General features: G+C 37.7%; 3 protein-coding genes across 5 annotated transcripts; 2 read left to right on the plus strand and 1 right to left on the minus strand.

Annotated features, from left to right (window-relative positions):
• Positions 1 to 281: 281 nt before the first annotated feature.
• LOC118822434 (epidermal differentiation-specific protein-like) lies at positions 282 to 1,831 on the minus strand. Of its 2 annotated transcripts, none has more exons than XM_036591486.1 (2): positions 758 to 1,831; positions 282 to 453 (listed from the first exon to the last, which is right to left on the minus strand). In XM_036591486.1, exon 1 carries the CDS (start codon positions 1,767 to 1,769, stop codon positions 765 to 767), a length of 1,005 nt encoding a protein of 334 aa, XP_036447379.1. In that variant the 5' UTR covers positions 1,770 to 1,831; the 3' UTR covers positions 282 to 453; positions 758 to 764. The 2 variants fall into 2 exon arrangements, with proteins under 2 accessions (XP_036447379.1, XP_036447378.1); XM_036591485.1 differs by having other exon boundaries at positions 754 to 1,831.
• Positions 1,832 to 7,497: 5,666 nt separating this feature from the next.
• Positions 7,498 to 12,045, plus strand: LOC118822994 (lymphocyte antigen 6D-like). 2 transcript variants are annotated; one of them, XM_036592345.1, is made up of 5 exons: positions 7,498 to 7,574; positions 8,323 to 8,427; positions 8,508 to 8,651; positions 10,111 to 10,215; positions 11,518 to 12,045. In XM_036592345.1, the coding sequence occupies exons 1-5, from the start codon at positions 7,532 to 7,534 to the stop codon at positions 11,718 to 11,720; spliced, it is 600 nt and encodes a 199-aa protein (XP_036448238.1). In that variant the 5' UTR covers positions 7,498 to 7,531; the 3' UTR covers positions 11,721 to 12,045. The 2 variants fall into 2 exon arrangements, with proteins under 2 accessions (XP_036448238.1, XP_036448239.1); XM_036592346.1 differs by having other exon boundaries at positions 11,538 to 12,045.
• Positions 12,046 to 14,020: 1,975 nt separating this feature from the next.
• Positions 14,021 to 17,388, plus strand: LOC118822996 (phospholipase A2 inhibitor CNF-like). The gene is made up of 5 exons (XM_036592349.1): positions 14,021 to 14,128; positions 14,730 to 14,840; positions 14,919 to 15,062; positions 16,007 to 16,111; positions 16,921 to 17,388. The coding sequence occupies exons 1-5, from the start codon at positions 14,086 to 14,088 to the stop codon at positions 17,061 to 17,063; spliced, it is 546 nt and encodes a 181-aa protein (XP_036448242.1). The 5' UTR covers positions 14,021 to 14,085; the 3' UTR covers positions 17,064 to 17,388.
• Positions 17,389 to 17,688: the final 300 nt, after the last annotated feature.

The following is a 17,688-nucleotide window of genomic DNA, read 5'->3' on the forward strand; positions in this document are numbered from 1 at the left end:
ATAGGTTAAGTGTCACTCCAAACACACACACACACACACACACACACACTTATAAATTCTGATAAATTCTGTGCAATTAAATAAGCATCAGTACATTTTGTATAATTGTATTATGTAAAATACAACTGTGGAACCTGAGCAACACCATACAGGTTGTTTCTTATTCAAATGCAATCATCCAGTATCATATTGGACTTTCTTAAAAGCATCTCAAGACCTTTTCCATTTACTGTTAGATTGAGATATTGTAACATGCATGTGTCAAAAAAGACAAGAGACAATTAAATTAATATTTTTCTTTATTTAATTGGACTTTAATTTCACTTGGGACATTTAGGGAAATTAAAAGTCAGGAGGATACTTTGAGAAAAGGAGTTAAGTTCTCAGCTGGGTGTGTTGATACTCTTGACATCCACTGCGACAGTGTAAAGGGTCCTGCACCACTTATATTCACTAGAAATAAGAAAAAAGCAAGCCATGAGTTTTGATGTCCACACTCAGATGACAAAATGATTAAGAACTGGTCATAAATGATTCATAACAACTCGTAACTTGGACATAATGGAACCAGGTTCAGAGCACTGACCAGACAAATGAAAATTTACACGTTAAGTGCAGTAGTGCATAATTAGGGGAGGACGGAGGGCACACGGCAATGCTTGCATTGCTAAATATAGCCCCCCCATCTCACTTGTCAGACCAAATTTGCACCCCTTTTTGTTTGTATGTTTAGAGGAATGTACTGTATCTTACCAACCAGCACACTAGATTTTTTCCTCCTTGCACTCGGTGGTGATAGAGATGCCAGATTGACACCTGTACTCTCCAAACTCCACGATGGCTTGGGAACCTCTCATGATGGTGAGCATGACTAGGGCCTTCGTGTTCACTTCTTTCCTCACCACGTTCACAGTCAGCTTGGTGTGGGGAGCTATTTTGGTGGGCAGGGAGACTCGGATACTCTTCTTCTCGGTTCTGGTGTTGCTGCTGCCTTTCTCCACAGTGAAGGTTTCACTCAAAGAGAAGTTCTTGTCTGCTTTCATTGCTCCTACATCTACACTGAAGGACATTCCCCAGGGGATTTGTGTAGGACTGCTAAAGCTGAAGCTGTCAGTGATGAAGCCTTCGTACTCTTTAATCAGCTCATTGGAGAAGCTTTTCTCCTGCTCTCCTTGGTTTAGACCACATATGGAGTCGATCGTAACAGGTCTGACACGTTCTTCTTTCTTTTTCCAGTTGATCTCTGCTTTTATCGAGCGTATGCCAGGCATCAGAGGGCGCACATGAGACGCTTTCTTGTTGAACGAGCCATAATCAGGAAGATCACGAGAAGCCCTGGCCACCATCTGAGCTCCACGTCTGTTACTTTCTTCATAAAGGACCCACACTCCTTTCTGCACCTTGTGTGAAGACGCCACATCTTGGAAAGAGATGTGGACCAGATTGGTTTCACCGGTGAGAACGATGGACCTGCCTCCATAGTTAACATCTTCATAAAGTGTGATCTGAGGGTTCGTCAGGTCCTCCGTCACCATCTCTAGTGAAGAAAAGCTGTCATTACACTCCATGGTGGCATAATCGCCCTCCTCATAGACAAACTGAGAACCTCTATAATTGACGTCTGAATACGCCAACCATGGATTCCCGATCACCCTCAGAGAGGAGATGCAGTCATTGAAGTTCTCCTTTATTAAGTTGGGAACAGAAGAGGTGAACTCTTTACTCCTGCCCCCAAAGTTGGGGTTCTCGAAAACAATAATCTTGCTCATCGTGACTTTGAAGTCAGCGCAGATGGAGACGAGACTGTAAGTCTAGGAAGAGTGTGCAGAACTCCAGCCTTATATAGCATTTTATGGTTGGAAACAAATTTGAGGGGGTTCAGACGCTACTGATCAGTATGGAAATAGTTTCTGAGAAAACCAGTTGAAACAACCTTTTAGCCAGAGGGAGTTTTAATGCTCACAATCTCGGTCATGCACTCAGGGCTTTTCGTTGATAGATGGCAGAATAGACACAGAAAGGCAGATGTAGTAGTTCCAGGCAAACCTATAAACTATTTAAGGCCAACGCAAAAATTATTAAACAATAAAGAAGTGCTTTCCAATCCAAGTTGTGCACTCAGAAAAACATCACTTGGCATCCAACAATAAATGAAGCCACTCTCAAATTTTACATAGTGTAAATTCTATGGATTGATGTTTTGCTCTGGCCAAAGTGGACATGCATACACTGCAAGTCCTCTGGTGGCAGATTGAAACCAGTTTAAGTGGCCATCACAGTTTCTTAGAATGGCTTGCTATTGAGATGCTGGGTTCAGTAGGGTCAATGTATTGCCTATGCTGGTATGTAGTATTCCCTAACACAGCATTAGATATTTCAAGCAGAGCATTTTCATTTCATTCAGTGATTTGCATCATTGCTATCAAAGCTGGCATGTGCTCCAGGCAAAACGATAAACCAAACCATGTTCCCACAAACATTTGCATTGTGGAAGAAATGATTTTCTGCAGTCTTTGCCAACTGACTCTGTACCCTAAAGTAAAAAAGGAAACTTTGCCTAACAAACAGGCTACAGATATTATCATCATATGTTGGCTACATTCAAATTCAGGGCTGTGTGAATTGCTGGAGCATCCAGTCAGGAGTTTCCGTATTTGAATATGCTCATGAATGTGGTCATGGGTGTATTTGAATATGTTCAAAAATGGGTGTTTGGTTTCAGACTTTTCAAAGTGCTGAGCTGTGTTCTTTGTGTGGTGTTTCCTGCGTTTGATCATTGCTTCGTTTTCTGTTTTTGTGATCATGGATTTGCCTTGTATGTACCTGCCTGCCCGTGTGTTGACCTCTGCCTGCCTTGAAGCTGTGTTGGATTGCCCATAAAAACTGTACAGCCTGCCTATAAGCATTTTTTAAATATTACAGAAGTTTGGAGTGGTTAGTTGTGACCGACAGTCTGTAAGGTGTAGAGCGCCTTCTCGAGTCAGTGAGTGATCTGACCTTACCTAAACCTTTAGTTTCCAAACTTTTCATGTGTGACTTTGAATATCAGTTTTGCAACAGTCACGCACGTGACAATGGTGAAAGGTTCAGTACAGCTTCAAATCTTTCATACAGAAAATTTGTATTATATTTTCTTCTTTTTCACTTTTAACAGAAAATAGTAACATTGTGTTTGTATTTGATTATGATTTGAATTAGATAAAAGCATGTTACATGTTTGCCATGTCTGTGTTGATTCCTGTCATTAAAACAAACACAAGAGTCATAAATGTTGACTCAATGCTGTTGATACAGAACACACATCATTAAATAACAATGTAATAATCATGTAATTACATAGTTTCATTTAAACACTGATGCCAAAAGAATCATTTTAGAATTATAACTATTAATTCTGTTACATCAAGTGACTCTGTAGAGCTGTAGCTCACTTTTAAATGATCATTTGAAAAAAAAAAACTAACATTGGACTGTTAGTAGTTACAGACTAGTGAAGGCTTAACATATGATTTAAAATGTGAAGTGTGTAAAACGAAGCAGGAAGGAACAAGAACAAGGTTTCTGTTTTTCCCCATTTAATACATGCTATGGTAATGTTAAAACCATGCTGGGACCACAGTGAGACCTCTAAGAATCTGATTATTTACACTATATTTACAATATTTACAATATGTACAAAATGACAGTTATACCTCCAGCTTAAGGGAAAGAGATTCTTGACCTGGACAGTACTAAAAGAAAAATCATCAAAGCAAACAAAAAGAAAAAAGTCTGATCTTATCTATATCAAATAATATATAATACAAAGCATGGTGCCCCCCCTTAGCTAATGTGTCTATACACTGGGCTACTATGCGGTGTAAAATGTATGAGCATGCCCAGCCAGCCTGTCCAGAACCCCAAGAAAGCACCGCAGTGTATAAGAAAGCAGCAAAGCAATAAAGCTAGTATGATTTAACAAAAAGGCACAAAGCTGACACGGTTAAGGCAAATTACCAAACTGGTGTGACAAAACTAGCACAGATACTAGAATCAGCAATATACAAAAGCTACGAGTGAAAGAGTAGAAAGCTGAGGTGTCGCATCTATAAACAACAAAGACCAGCAGCACCCTGCACAGCTATGAGCACAGGAAGAACGCAGGCCCCCCTGACAAGCTTTTCCAGGCTGCTTTTAAAGCTCAGGTCCCTCTTCCCATCCCGGAACTCTGTGTGATGATTGGTCATTGAATGGCAGACATCAAGCCTCTAATAACGAATGACACCTTGACCAACCTATAAAAGAGATAGGAACCAAACAGGGCAGGACACATATGAGACAAACAGAGGAAGAGAGAGGCAACAAGTGAGAAAGAGCAAGAGAAACCAAAACTGTATCACTCTGCTGACATGTTGCCAAGTAACGACAAGCTTTATGCACACAAACCTTAGTTGTTTGTATTTGTGCTTATACAAAACAAGAAATTGAAAAAAATGTATGATTCTAAGACAACATATGACCTGCAGCCCGTTTTGGCCAGACTCTGAAGAAGACTGTGACTCCGGACGCACATCAGATTCTGAATCTGCCTTTACCATGGAAACTGTTAGGTCCATTGCAGTGACAGCAGAGCAGCTGAACACGCTGGAATTGGCTAGAAATGAACAGAATACAATACAGCAAACAAGAAGGGCTACAAAGCGCTTTACAGACTGGCTCTTACAAAATGACATTCATGTTAATTTGGCAACAGTTTAAAAGGCTGAGCTGAACTTGATACTTCTAAAGTTATCTGTACCACAAAAGACTTTGCTTTAGAGCTTTAGAGTATCAGCAGTTATCTTGGACTGCACACAGGACTCAACAGTAAATCAAAAATAAATGGGACCATAAGTTTTACCACATGTTTATATGTATCTTATTCATTTATGCATCATTTTATTAGGAAACTCAGATCAAGTAAAGATGCTGTAGGGCAAATTGAGGGAGGAGCAGCAGGACCTTCAGGGCTTCAGGTCAATAATACTGCACATAAAACATGAATTTATTATTGGATTTGCATTAGATGTTTTGCAATGTATATATCCCCTGGGGGGCATGGGGGGATGTGGGAGCTAGGAGGTGGGTTGTTGTGTCCCTACCAATGCTGAGACCACACCTACGCCATTGGATGGATAACTCATCCAGTCAGTGGTAGAAGCAGCTCGTTTTAAGAAATATGGTCAATAAAGGTAAAATGTTCTGTTTGTTGTGTGGGGCTATAATGTTGAATGTTTTGTGTGGCGATAGGCTCCATATGCCTTTAAGAAGTGTGAAGGTGCTCATTTTTCATGATACTGCTGAGAAAAAGAGCAAGAGAGAGAGAGAGAGAGAGAGAGAGAGAGAGAGAGAGAGAGAGAGAGTGAAGAAGACTCTTGGGAAAGTTACCTGTTGCTGACTGCTTAAAGAGTAGATACTGTTATTGCAGCAAAGAAACAAACTCACCCTTGATTTCAGAAGAAACAGTGGATGATCAGGCATCTACAAACCTTTTTGACACAGTGCATGTCTTAGACCACATGCACACACAAGAACAGTAAAGCTAGCAGCAGAGGGCAGAGCTGCTTAGGTGACTACAGCCCTTAGCCAAAATGAGAGTAGAGATGTTATGCATGACAAACTACCTAATATATATATATATATATATATATATATATATATATATATATATATATATATATATATATAAGAAAACATTGAACATCTACTGCACTGTTGACTTAACAGTCAGATCAGTCATCTTCTAAGCTCAGTCTAGTCAAAAAGTTCTCCTTTAATCAAAAGTGTGCATGGCTCTATGTAGAACCATCGTCTTTACTAAAGTACCCTTAAAGAACTTTATTTTCTTCAGAGTGTATGTCATGTTTATTTTATTTATTTATTTTTATTTTTTTTGCATTATGTATGTTTATGCTCTTTATGTGCGCTGTTAATAAGCATCTTTCAGTGCAATACTGTAGCATCCCGCTACCGCCTTGTTCGGCCAGGGATGTACAGAAGGCATGGGCATGTGGAGCAGTGAGCATGAAGGTACCGCCGTAGCAGCAGTGAGAGACTTAAACCATGTAAATCTTTGTTGCTGCGGGCTTGGGTTGGATGTAGATGTGTTGTTTCTGATGTTCGGTGCCGGACTATGGGGCTGGTTGGGTATGCTTGGTTATCACCAACTGGATGTGTGTAGCTGGAGGTGAACTGCCCTGCTTCACAGCCATTCAGGAGCACTGCTGCATGTAAATAAAAAGGCTTCTTGTAAATAAAAGGACACTCAAAGTGATACGTTTCCTGCATCCTCTTTTCCTATGCCAACATTACAGTGGTGTCAGAAGTAAGAAAGCACCACCCAGTGGCCTGGAGGAGAATGGCGCTACTCCAAACTCAAAAGCAGATGGCGAAAAGAGCAGAACCTGGTGAGAGACCTAATGATAAGGACGACTCGGGGAGGCTCCAAGACTGGAGGCCAGAGCAGACGCCATAGGGCCCAATGACGGAGTTGACGTGAGGAGGCTCAGCAGCAGGGTCAACGTGGCAAGGCATGATGGTGGGGCTGGTGAATGAGAGGCCGGCAAAATTAAAACCAGAAGTGAAACTATCAAAGGCTTCAGCACAGTTCTGCATTTTGGCAGGACACTGTGGCTAAGAAATGTGGTAATGTGGCCAGTTTTGTGACCCACGTTAGATTGTTCCCCACGTTCCCCTCTCTCTGTCTATCCATCTATCTATCTATCTATATTTATTCAATTATTTAATTTTTTATTTATTTATTTGCCATCTGGTGTCCAGCAGAGGAGGATAGGTTCCCCTTTGAGTCTTGGTTCCTCTCAAGGTTTCTTCCTCTTGCTCTTAGGGAGTTTTTCTTTTCACTGTTGCCATTGGTGACGTTCATGGAGGCTTGGGCTCTGATTTTCTGTAAAGCTGCATTGTGACATTGCCTGCTGTAAAAAAAGCATTATATAAATAAACTTCGACATAATGTAAAGAATGCGACGGGCCAATATCATACATGATACATACATCCAGGGGCTGCATTACAGAAAACACTATTTTAAGACACTATTTAAAAAACACTATTTATTAACACTTTTTTTCCCAGCTTATAAACTTTACACTGTAAAGAATGGTTTGTCAGTTCAACCTAGAAAATACATGACGTGGGAGTAAGGAATTTAATTAGTCAATTTTATACTTTAGTATAAAATTAGATGTGTTTAAAGCAGTATTTTCAATAATTCAAACTTCTAAATTACTTCACATAAATTTCTTTGAGCAAGAGGGGCATGAATTATGAATGGAAGGCTATGGTCCCTGTAGAATCTACATAAACATAGAGGATTTTAAGCAGATCAATGAAAGACTGAATGCAGATGATAGTAGTTCATGTGGGGGGTGTTTCACAATGTCTTAGGCTTAAAGAAGTAAGACTTTCCTGGACGCCCACCCCCTTTTAGAGTCTTATATGAGATTTTGTTCTTCCTTGTTTTTACACCAACGTCTCAGATCCATCCAGTGGTAGAAAATGAAAGTTGCTCTGGTGCTCGTCAGTGTGTTCTTCACTAAAGGTACAGAGAAATTTACACCCTCACATTACACTCAGTACTGTCATTCATTTCAGTTAAACTTAGATTAAAAGGAAATTGTTTTTCAGAATTGTTTCAAAATTCAGTGGTTGAGAAGTCGTTCCGAGTGGTCTGATGAGAAATCGCTTACTGACTCAGTTCTTCACAGTGGTGGTGATAGGAACCCGGGGTCACCATGACTACAACACCAATTTAGCCATTTTATTTACTATCCAAAACCACCAGTGAATCTACACATGTCTGAGTTTTATATGTAATGTTGATGATTGTAGAAAATGGTAAGTCTGAAAAAAAAAAAAAAAGTTTAACTTAAGGACTATTTTGCCTTAGAACTTCCTGCATGTGCCTCTCCGCCATGAATATGTTTCAAAAGAACATTTTAGACCAAAATTCTATCTCAAGACTATTGTAAACAATGTTTCAGACATCAGGCAAAATATATATGTGCAATAAATTTCTGTTAAGGAGTTTTGAGGAATTAAACTTCAGACGTCTGGTTCCTATCACCACCACTGTAAACAATTCTGTCTCGGTTTCTCTAGAACAGAACATTTCACACCAAACCACTCTGAATGACTTTGCTTACATCTTAACCACTGAATTATGCAGACATTTTGAAAAATTCTGGGAATTTCCCTTTAATATTGTTTGGGTCAAGGCTTGCATTTCTAATGAATTTTCCTGTGTGATCAGATCTTTATTTTCACATTGAATTCTCATTGTCCTCTAGCACTAGCACTGCAATGTCACCAATGCGTAACACATTTACCTCAGATTTGCAATAGTGTGGAATGTTCAAGTGAGTGTAACAGCGTCAGCTCCACCTTAAGCCTGGGTAAGAGTGACTTTTAACATAGAATATAATACCAAACTGAAACAAAACTGATATCCACTAAGTCATGTGTTCCTCTGCAGGTGGCGTACAGATGGAACAGAGTGTGAGGACTTGCCTGCCGTCAGTCTTTTGTGTCACAGGGAGAATAAACACAGGGTTTCTGAAAGCAACCATCAACTCCAAATGCTGCAAGACTGATCTCTGCAATGACAAAGCAGTGCCAGGTACAATCAGTAGCTTCTAAAATAAAAGAGATCATTAATATTAATTTTGCAACAACAAAAAAACAAAATCTTACACACGCAGTTGTCCCCCTTAACTCAAAAGCAGTCAATCAGTCAAGACATCCCAGATAGCAGGCACATTTGGGCCTAATCCGTGCCACTTTGGGAACTTACGGCTCAGTTATGGCACTGGCAAGCATTGTGTGGCCAAAACACAACATGGGCCAAATGTCATGAGCCGGGCTTGACTTGGGTTGCAGCATCTGTTGTGTGGGCCAGACATGGCCCAAAATGTCATGAGTCGGGCTAGACTTGGGTTTTGGCACTTGTTGTGTGGGCCAGATGTGGGCCAGTATCATGACCCAGGCTTGACTTGGGTAAAGGTATCCATTGTGTGAGCCAGACGTGGGCCAAATGTTATGAGCCTGGCTAGACTTGGGTTTCGGCACATGTTGTATGGGCCAGACATGGGCCAAATGTCATGAGCTGGCACTCAGCACGAACAAACTCGTGAATTCCTCTGGCACTCTTTTGGTACATACCTGACCTGCAACATCTCACTTGGCACCTGACCGACCTTCAGCATTGAAATGTGGTTAAAATACTGTTAGTTTTAATGTTGAAAAAATGTAGAAACAACATTCAAATGTTACATGGTTCAAAAAAGTTTAATAAAATACTTATAAAATCATTGTTGAAAATTTCAACTTAAACATTTTACCTTATAAATATGATCATAATTATTATTTTATTATATTTTCATAATGAGACCACTTCAGAAATGTGAATTTATACATTAAGAATGGAAAATAAGAGCAACAGTAATATCTAGAAAGTAAAGTTTGTAAAGAAATTTTGAGTTGGCTTGCCTGAACATTTCTATCAAGTTAAAAATGCTAAATGATGGATGTACATTCAAATTTAAAAGAGTTTACCAGCTCAGCAGAGACATATGCACATGGAAACATGAACTCAAGACTGAGCGGTGAGCTTAAGTAGAGCGTGCACAGCTGCACCTGATCAGGCTCAATCAGCTCGTCCCGGTTCTCTGACTCCTCCACGTCATTACAGGGTCACTTCTAAAGGTTTTCACAATGGACAATCCATTATGGGACCAGCATACAATAAGCAACTGCTGTAATTTACTGCTGTAACTGCAAATTACTGTAAAATATTAACACTAGAAAGACTATACATGTTAAAGCTTAATGTATTTACTGTACTGGGTCATCTGTTTTTTTAGCATTATTCATTTGATCATTTGAATATACTGTATTATCAAAAATCAAACACCAAATGTATCTTGGCCGATCAACTAAACTTGGGAAGGAAAATTGTGTACGTTTAATTTTTCACCAAACTGTTTGATGAAGCAGTTGGCAAAAAAGTCTACAGTAGTTCTACTGCCATCATAACCAAGTTACCACCTCGTTTTATTGACTTGTTTATTTGCTTTAAGCTTTACCAAAACAGCCTCCCAATGGGAAGAAGTGTTGTGCCAATGATGACTGCTCAGAAACCGTGACCTGCGAGGGAGATGAGGATCACTGTATTAAAGGAACAGGTGAAGAAATACAGACAGCACGTTCAACCCTTTCTTCACAGTAGCCTTAAATAGTTTTTTCTACCTGTTTTGGAGGAGATCACTCAGTCGAACTGTGCCTTTTTTTCTTAAATAGTGATGATAGAATAGATTTAGATGATGGAAATCTGTGATTTACAAAAATAATTGATGTATATAAAAGTTGAAAGCACATACAGTAAACATATGCCTTAATTATGTTCTTAAATAATCTTAACACTCCCAAATTTTACCAAATGTTTTGGTTGTGAGTGTTTTGGTAGTGACAATTTTAACTCATTTTGAGCAAAACTCTAAAAAATGCTAGTGAATATTTTTCACAAAATATTTTTCTTAAAATACAACAAAAGTTTACTCATAAACAAAATGTGTGTTTAAGTAGTGACAATTCCCAACATTACACATTGATTTTCAGACTTCAGCACACATTTACTTCAAGTCAGTGGTATCTAACTGCTCACCATGTGGCAATGAGGGACAGGGATGCAGACTCAATTCCTGCTCTAACATGCAGGGTGTGGCTAAAACACTACCTGAAATTCTTTGTGTGTGTCAGTAGTGAAATTGTCAGACAGCATTTTTAGAGGTGCTTATTTTTTTTTAATTAAACACATAATAATCTTAATTTTTCAACTTCACTTAGAAAAGAGAAATAAACGAGATGTGAAAAAGAACCCCCCCCAAAAAAAGTAAGCAAAAAAGACAAAAAACAGGCACCTCCCAATACAAAGTCCCCTATAAATGACAATTTTGTATATATTTAGCTTCTTTCCACCTCAATTAATGCCTTGGATTTTCATTGGATCATTACACAATCCTATTATTATTATTATTAGTATTTATTTATTTATTTATTTATTTATTACAGTGAGGGTCTGTGGGGGCTCCTCCACTTTCACCCCTCATTTTTTGCTCACGCCTCAACACAAAGTCACAGTATTTCAGACACAGAGAGCCAACAGTGTCCTAGATTACCTGACAACAAAGTAAGAGGGGAAACAATATTTATTTTGATTAAATTGATTAAAAATATCCAGGACAATCTAAGCCACTAGTGGGTCAGCAGAAAGAGGCTACAGACTAATACTAGTATTTCTTATCAAATTCATCAAAATGTTTACATTTGACTAGTCGCCTAAAAAACTTTTCACACAATGGTTAAACGGAATAAATAAATGAATGAATAAATAACATACATACATAATAACACACACAAATACTTTAATACTGTTTATTGAAATGTTACTGAATTTAAACATGCCCCCCCCCCTCTCTCTCTCTCAGTTGTTTCCTTTGTTGTTAAGGCATCTGTGAAAGGATGTGCCAGCAAGAGTATCTGTGATGGGCTCGCATCCATTCTACGACACTCTAATTTGACTGCGGATATTAAGTGCTGTGAGGGGAACCTGTGCAACACTGCTATCAGCATGAATCTGGGTCTCCTCATCATGTTGGGGTCTCTACTCTTCTCCATCCTCTTCCTCTGAACTTCATCGGAACTAGTTTAAGCTCCTTTTAGGAAATACCAAAACTAAGACATCAGCTTTTAGTAGAGAAGTCAACATCACCACCGCTGTCCAGTATGTTTCACTTTTTTTGTTTTGCTTTGTTTTGTTCTTTATTTCTAAATTTAGACCTTCAATCTTGTTAAGCAATCAATCTAAAATGCTATTATAATAAAACATGTACATTTTGTAAAGACTGGTAGTTTTGTTATCCTGGTCATTAAGTTTTAGTTCAATATAGTAAACTGTGTGAGATGCTTTCTATGTCCCGTAAATACATAAATAAAATGCCTTTTAAGCCCTCTGACTCCACAGTGCCCTCTACTGTTGAGAGAAGTGAATGTAAACTCATTTAAAGTGAAGCAGGTGTGCCCTAATCAGACATATTCACACTCTCATTAATAAAGGGTAGTAAACTGTCGCTGGGGCAGGACCCCTCTTCTCACTGGGGTGGTACCCTCAAGGACGTATCTCAGTACCTTTATTCAGGGAACATATTTGTACCATATTCCATTGAAATTATATTTCCTAAATTGTACTGACTCCACACACCCCGTCTTGTCTTCAGGCTTTTATTTTACTGTTCTGTTTTAGAACAGTAGGTTATGAAAAGATACAAATATGTACTTTTCACCTGGAAAACGCTGTTGTACCTTTGAGGGCACATTTACATTGTTTGCACCTTGAAGAACGAATAATGTACCTGCACAGAGACTTCTTAACAGTGCCTGAGACTGCAGTTTGGTAGAATGGGCTCATATTTGTTATATTTCATGGTACTTTTAACACGACAAATGTGTAGAGAATTCATGCTTCCAATTGTGCAATACATTTCAGCAATATATTATATTATGTTATTAATAACTTGCTCATGAATAATTTCTAAACAACTAACAAATACATTATTTTTATAGTAATTTGCCAAACATCTCCTAAAAAGGTATAGCATAGTAGTTAAGAGTATACACTTTTTCTGCTGCTGGATTTTTTTTTTTATATGTTGTATTATAATTGTATAATAATTGTACTATTTTATATTGTTGTTGCATAAATTGTAGAAAACATTACATTTGTCTTTATTACTCCTTACAGTAAGTCAAGTAAGTCTTCTGAAAACACTGTTAAAATATTAATATAACAAATATATTTTCCCCCCACAGAGCTACATTGCTCACTCTAATCTTGCCACCTGCCCCCTCATAACACATGACTACACAACCTGTCTTTCTGCAATAGAAGGGCCGTTTTATTTACTTGCACAAACTCTGTTTGGACACTTTATAACAGTAAGAGTGTTACTACATCTCAACAGAACAGGAAATCAAGAAAACGGCTGTTTTAGGAGCCAGATTTTATGGGCTGGTGCTTTAATGTGTAAATGGGATTATTTAATTGTGTAAAATGCTTTCCCAGTTTAACATAAAAAAAAAATACTTCATGTGGTAACAAACAACTGAACTAGTTTTATTTACTAAAATCTAAATGATTAGATTGTTAAATGCTTTGAATGAGTGATTCTTTGTATTGAATAAAACCAGTTCAATAGCTTGTTTAGTACAAGAAGTGTTTTTTAGGTTGAACAGCCAAACCATTTCTCCAGTGTTGGATTATGAGAAGGAGAAAATGCAACCAACTTCTGAGACTGAAACTTTAGAGCTGTGAAAAAAATAAACATCCCTGCAGATTTCTTTGGATTTCTCTGATAGATTTCTCAGAAAAATGAATGAAGTGTACTTAACGGCTGTTTCAGCCTGAAATTTGTTTTGGTTTGCTTGGTCAGTTCAGCCTGGCAATTTAGTTTGTCAAATGTATGCTTTCAATCAAAAATTCAAAGCAAAATGAATGTGTTCAAACAGTATTTTATAAAATTCAAACCTGTAAATCACTTAAGGTCAATTTCTTTGAACAAGATGGGCTTGAACTATGAATGGAAGTCTATGGGATGAAAGCTGTAAGATGTTTTACAGATGTTTTTACTGATGTACTGAGAACTTCTGCAGTGAAGACTGTTCATTTTACCAGGAAAATGATCAAACAGGAGAGGAAAACTAATTGGTTCTAGCTTAAAAAAGAAAATTAGAATGTTAAATTATTTTAAGCATAACAGTGAAAGACTAAATGCAGATGAAAGTAGTTATAGTTTATTATTATTCTTCTGCCAATAAAAAGTGACAACTGTTTCAAAATGTTAGATTTAGTTTTCATCAGGGGGTCTGGGTGGGTTTAACAGTGGCTGAGACTTGAAGAAGGAAGAGCTTCCTGGAAGCCCACCCCCTTTTAGAGTCCTATATGAGGCCACGTTCTTCCTTGTTTTTACACCAACGTCTCAGATCATCCAGTGGTAGAAATGAAAGTGGTTCTGGTGCTCGTCAGTGTGTTCTTCACTAAAGGTACAGAGAACCAAATTTATACCCTCACATTACACTCAGTACTGTCATTTCAGTCAACTTGGTAGATTAAATGAAATGATTTAGCAGAATTTCTGCATAATTCAGTGGTTGAGATGTAAACAAAGTTGTTCAGAATGGTCTCATGAGAAATTATGAATTGTAGAGACACAGTGGTGGTGATAGGAACCAGAGGTCACCATGTCTATAACACAAATATAGCCATTTTATGTACTGTCTAAAACCACCACTGAACCTATACAACATGTAATTATGTTGATGATCACAGAAAGTTTCATTTGGGGACTGTTTTGCCTTATAATGTTCTACATGTTTATCATATCATATTGTAAACAATGTTTCAGACATCAGGTAACATATAAGTAACTCTGATTCTGACTCAGTTTTTCTAGAGCAGAGCATTTCATACCAATTCACTCTGAATGACTTTTGATTTTCATCAACCACTGAATTATGCACTTTACTGAAATTCCCCTTTACTGTTGTTTTGGTGAGAACTGGCATTTTTAATGTAAACCATTTTGACCGTTTCTCTGTGTGGTCAGGTCTTTATTTTTCACACTGGATTCTCCTTGTCCTCTAGCACTAGCACTGCAGTGTTACGACTGCATGGCGCATTTTCCTGAGACTTGTAATAGAACTTTGGAATGTCCAGCCGATGTCTGTAACAGCGTCGCTGCCACCTTTAGCCTGGGTAAGAATGACTTAACTCAGATTAAAACTCTTAAAAGATGCAAAACTGATGTCCGCTAAGTCATGTGTTCATCTGCAGGTGGCATACAGTTCGAACACAGGGTGAGGGCTTGCCTGCCTTCAGCCTTTTGTGCTAAAGGGAGAATAAACACGGGGTTTCTGAAAGCGTCCTTCAACTCCAAATGCTGCAAGACTGACCTCTGCAATGACAAAGCACTGCCAGGTACAATCAGTAGCTTCTACAATATGAGAGATCATTAATGTTAACATCCTACACTCTGACAAAGGTAGGACTCTTGTTGGTATAATATAGGCTGCTATGTTATGTGCAGCGTGGAGAGCAAAGATGTTACCCACTATTGGTCTATACCAGTCATGTGACTTATAAACAAAAGCCATAGCCAAAAAGAGACACAGCTGATTGAATGTATGTAAATAGGCCAATCACAACTGATTCTCACCTCGCAGGTGTTGACCATCCATAAAAAAAAGTTATGAAGTTATTTTGTTCACAACGGACAATCCATCATAGGACCAGCACAGAATAAACATTTTTTTTTTCCTTTAAAGCAAGAAAGATTGAACATGTTAAAGTTAAATGAATTTACTGTAATGGGTCATCTATTTTAACTTTTTTAGCATATTCATTTGATCTTTTTCTGATATATTACATTATCTGTATATATGAAAAAAGGTACCCCTTTATAATACGACTACCCTTATAAACAGTTTAATGGTTTAAATTAGTTAATTAATAGTTATTAATCAATTTATACACACCTTAAAAAATCATTAAGAAGCAGTTACAACACATAAATACAAAGGGAAGCACTGACTTGTTGTTTGCCTAACAGTAAACACACATTCATCTATGCTGTGAAAAGCTCAGATGTTGCTGGTTTCTGATGTTACTTTGTCTTTTTCAGTCAGTGTTTAACTTGTCAGCTTTTTCTCATATTAACTAATTGATAACATTAATAAACTCATTTTAAACCCAGTCTGATTCTAAAGTGTACATTTTTCACTGAACTATTTGTTTAATTAGTTAGTAAAAAAAGTCTACAGTAGTTTCTCCTGCCATCATTACCAAGTTACCACATAACCATAATGGGCAAATGTTTTGTGGAATCTTAGCCTCGTTTTATTGACTTGTTTATTTGCTTTAAGCTTTACCGAAACAGCCTCCCAATGGGAAGAAGTGTTGTGCCAATGACAACTGCTCAGAAACCGTGAACTGTGAGGGAGATGAAGATCACTGCATTAAAGGAACAGGTGAAGAAATACAGACAGCAGGTCCAACCCTTTCTTCACAGTAGCCTTGAGCTGCTGTTCCACCTGTTTTGGGGGGAGGAGCTTGGGTGGATTATGCCTTTCTTTCTTCTGTATTCAGATTTGTTCAAAATCAGAATTTCATGTTAAACATGTTTCAGTAATGACATGAAAACATACGACAGCATTTTTTGAAGATTTTTATATTGGAAAATTAAACTCATGGTAAATGTTAATATTTCAACTGTAAATATTTAACAGAAAATCTTTTAAATTCAATATAGGAGATACATATATTACTAAATATATTATAACTCCTTCCATTTCACCCCTTATTGTTTGCTAGCAGCTCAAAAAAAAAGTCAAAACGTTTCACCAAGCCAAGAGTGTCCTAGTTAATCTGATAAGTAAGAGGAAAATAATATTTAATTTAATTGATTAAAAATATCCAAGACAGTCTAAGCCACTAATAGGTCAAAGGAAAGAGGCTGCAGACTAATACTAGTATTTCTTATCATATTAATCAAAATGTTTTGGTTTTTGTATTTACATTTGACTAGTCGTCTACAAAATGTTAAATAAATAAATAAATAAATAAACAAACAAAAAATTAGGACAGACTAATGAAACAATAAGTATTATGGTTTTTAGCCAAGTGAAACAAATCAAGAACCAGCTCAGCATTATGATATATAATATTTCAACATGTGACATCTGAGGACCCCGATCTGTACTTAAATATTGTTTATTGAAATGTTACTGTAAATGTTAAACATTCTCTCTCTCTCTCTCTCTCTCTCTCTCTCTCTCAGTTGTTCCATTTTCTTTTAGGGCGTCTCTGAAAGGATGTGCAAGCAAGAGCCTCTGTCAGGATCTCGTGTCTATTGTACAAAACTTTAACATGAAGGCACATATTAAGTGCTGTAGGGGGAGCCTGTGTAACCGGCTGCTTTAAGCGTTAATCTGAGTCTGCTCATCATGCTGGGATCTCTACTGTCCTCCATCCTCTCCCTCTGAACTTCCTCAGAACACTGAAACTGGAAGATCAGCTTTGATAGAGATTTTTTTAAAAGCCAACATCACTGCTGTCAGTTTTTTTTTCTCTAAATTCATTTCAATCTTGTTAAGCAGTCAGTCTAAAGTGTTGTATAAAATGCTGCTTATACAGTAATAAAACCAGTAAACCGTGTAAAGACTGGTGCTGTAATCCTGGTCTCTAAAGTTCAGTTTAACTGCATTAAACTGTGTGAGAGGCTTCCTGCCTTCCAAAATAAATAACTACAAAGAATCTGTGTGTCTGTCCACTTCTGTTTTGAAATCAAAGTCAGATAAAGAACAGAAAAAAAATAACGTATTTGTGACAAAAAACAGTTTTTTTTTCATTTTAATCTCTCAAAACAAAAATGGATTGTTTCTTGTAACACATATTGAAATCATCATAGAAACAACCTATAATAATAATAATAATAATAATAATAATTCAGGTTGCCGGGCGGCACGGTGGCACAGTGGGTAGCGCTGTCGCCTCACAGCAAGAATGGCCTGGGTTTGATTCCCGGCCGGGTGACCAGGGTGTGTGG

Source organism: Colossoma macropomum, unplaced genomic scaffold, assembly GCF_904425465.1.
Source record: "Colossoma macropomum unplaced genomic scaffold, Colossoma_macropomum, whole genome shotgun sequence".
NCBI classification, from domain to species: Eukaryota; Metazoa; Chordata; class Actinopteri; order Characiformes; family Serrasalmidae; genus Colossoma; species Colossoma macropomum.

What these genes read in the sequence shown, in the direction of transcription:
- LOC118822434 (XM_036591486.1), bottom strand. Translation starts at nt 1,769, where the DNA reads ATGAGCAAGATTATTGTTTTCGAGAACCCCAACTTTGGGGGCAGGAGT.
- LOC118822994 (XM_036592345.1), top strand. Translation starts at nt 7,532, where the DNA reads ATGAAAGTTGCTCTGGTGCTCGTCAGTGTGTTCTTCACTAAAG. An exon ending in CAGCTCCACCTTAAGCCTGG is followed by an intron (nt 8,428 to 8,507) that starts GTAAGAGTGACT and finishes GTTCCTCTGCAG; the next exon opens with GTGGCGTACAGATGGAACAG. An exon ending in TCACTGTATTAAAGGAACAG is followed by an intron (nt 10,216 to 11,517) that starts GTGAAGAAATAC and finishes TCTCTCTCTCAG; the next exon opens with TTGTTTCCTTTGTTGTTAAG.
- LOC118822996 (XM_036592349.1), top strand. Translation starts at nt 14,086, where the DNA reads ATGAAAGTGGTTCTGGTGCTCGTCAGTGTGTTCTTCACTAAAG. An exon ending in CAGTGTGTTCTTCACTAAAG is followed by an intron (nt 14,129 to 14,729) that starts GTACAGAGAACC and finishes CTTGTCCTCTAG; the next exon opens with CACTAGCACTGCAGTGTTAC. An exon ending in CAATGACAAAGCACTGCCAG is followed by an intron (nt 15,063 to 16,006) that starts GTACAATCAGTA and finishes ATTTGCTTTAAG; the next exon opens with CTTTACCGAAACAGCCTCCC.